Raw genomic sequence first — 2590 nt, forward strand, 5'->3', positions numbered from 1 at the left:
GGAATTCAATAATACTAAGTTACTATGTGACTTTTTCAATCATCATTTAGATGTTACTTTGTTGTCTAAGAGTAGAATTGAAAAAAACTATTCACTTTATGTCTTGGTTTCCTAAGATGACACTTATTATGAGACAAAATAATTTGAGTAAGTACTCCCTCCATTTACTTGTACTTAACCACTTTGAATTTTCACTCTATTTAAGAAATAATAAATGAAGTGCATAATTCACCAATGTACCCGTATTAATTGGTGCATATTTTTGTTGGATTTGAAAAACAATTTGAAGTGAGTAATTAATATTATGGGTAAAATAGAAAAAAAATATTGTTTTATCTTGATATATTAAAAGTGACAAGTAAAAATGAAAATTTATTTTTAAAATACTGAATAAGTAAAAGTGAACGGAATATAATTTATAGAATGATACACAGATTACAATGATGTGGTCACAAACTACTTCTACAATTAAAATAAACTATGACTTCCACTCCAATTCAATACAATAAAATTCACTCCTAATCAAACCAAAATACAATACATTAACACACATTCCTTGAGCTTTTAGATAATCATAAAACTGGTCCAACTAATCAATGCAATTAATTAAATATAAAAGGATTGTATTCGTTCCGATACATAGTGGTGGTCCAGCGAAATCAAAACTCAAAATATAAAAAAGTAAATACACATGAAAAATTCAAGAAGATTCAGCATCTATATATAATTTTAACCTTATATATAGTGCAATTATTCGACGAAGGGGGTTTGGATTGCCCTGACTCCGCCCCTGCCGACATACGAATTACAATTTCATGTAATTCACATCACATTTATGAGGTAACAAATAACAACGCACATTACAGCTTTAATAAAGGGCAAGGTTGGCAGTTTGTCTGGGATACTGGCACTCGGGCTTGGAGGACTAGTATTATTGGTTACGGTAATACCCAACTCGGTATATTGAAATTTAACTTTCAATGGTTTATCAGAACCAACAAACAAAACCCTTTTGTTGTTAGGTTCAACAAGTATTCCAATGTCTCCACAAAATGGTCTACATGTCTCACAAACTCCAGGACAATACACAAGTTTGTACGCATCCTCGTACTTACCAATCTTAAACCAATTGCTCAAAGTTTCACGCCCTGGATTTCCTTCAACTCCACCAACCGTCACCAAATAACGTTGTGGAATTAATTCAGTGTTAATTCTCCATACTGTGGAGGAATTAGAAATTACCATAGACGTAAATTTGATGTTCAGATCAGTCGATATTCTGACGGTGTTTTCTTTCGTGTCGTCTGGTGAAAATTGAACGTTACCGCCAATTACAGATTCATCGGCATTTTGTGTTACGACTAGCGGGTCGGTTCGGTTCCTAATGGAACCCACCTGAAGTCCACCCCCGTTGCCCCGACCCGCTGGTGAAATTAAATAGTTTGCTCCTTTTTGGACAGCTTTACCAGAATCGTCAAGTATCGGTTCAGAAACATCTTGGGCTTTTACGAGGAAAAAAGAGTGTGTTGACAATGTAATAATAAGAAAAAAAGGTACCATGAATCGTTGAACGTTAACTTCCATTTTCATTGTGTTTGTATGGATTGGTTCGTATAGAATTATATTTGAACGGATAAAATATATAGGCATGAGGTTTGAATATTCTACCAGTTTGAAAAATAAGATCATTAATTTATGATATAATCTGAATATTGTATCAGCTAGAAGTAGTTTACAAGCTAGATGGAATTGACTATAAATTTCTAGCCGTGTATCCTGCTATAATCTTTGCACGTCGTCTACATGTATATCTGAACGTGTCAGCACCTTCAAAGGTTGAAATATTATTCAAAAATGTTTGAAAATAATATTATTAAAAAATGGACGGAGGAAGAGACGTATATGTGCTTCCTTTACATATATAGGATATTAGTGGCATTTGGCCTGGGCTTACCAAAACTAAGATTAAAAGTTAAATTTGTAGTTACTTATATTTATTTATTTTCAATTTTATTTTTATATTAAGTTATTGAAAATTAGTTCAACAGTCTTTGCAAACTTTTAAAAATAAAAGACTTAATATTTAAATTGAACAAATGTATTTAAAAATTGAACACAGATTTCTTTTATCCTTACTTTGGACTTTCTTTTTACCTTCCAAACATTTACATGACATAAGTCTCTTATTTTTTGTTATTTGTTGAATTTTATTTAAATTTTAGATTTTTATAATTTCTTGAAATCCAACTTAGTTATAGCATATGTGTGATTAACAACATCCATTATGAACCATAAGTTGTCTTCCAGAAAGAAGAAAAATAATTTGGTTCTATAGACATCAGTTATATGCTGCATTTATTCTTTACTGAGATTTTGATGAGGTTACTTATAAAACAAAGATAACTTTTAAATAAAATTGTATACTCTACATATTTGTAGATGCCTGATAACGCACAAGTCCACTCCTCAAATGAGAAAGTGTACACGGTCGTATGCAATATAATTTATTCAACTATGAGTCTGGGTCGAATTCACAAGGAACAATATAAAGGCGATTTAAACAAGTAAAGAATTATCACCAACTACGCTA

General features: G+C 31.4%; 1 protein-coding gene across 1 annotated transcript; it reads right to left on the reverse strand.

Annotated features, from left to right (window-relative positions):
- Positions 1–699: 699 nt before the first annotated feature.
- Positions 700–1655, reverse strand: LOC132634148 (kunitz trypsin inhibitor 5-like). The gene has a single exon (XM_060350445.1). It carries the CDS (start codon positions 1648–1650, stop codon positions 823–825), a length of 828 nt encoding a protein of 275 aa, XP_060206428.1. The 5' UTR covers positions 1651–1655; the 3' UTR covers positions 700–822.
- Between the last annotated feature and the right edge of the window lie 935 nt (positions 1656–2590).

This window comes from Lycium barbarum, chromosome 3 (genome assembly GCF_019175385.1).
Source record: "Lycium barbarum isolate Lr01 chromosome 3, ASM1917538v2, whole genome shotgun sequence".
In the NCBI taxonomy this organism is placed as follows: domain Eukaryota; kingdom Viridiplantae; phylum Streptophyta; class Magnoliopsida; order Solanales; family Solanaceae; genus Lycium; species Lycium barbarum.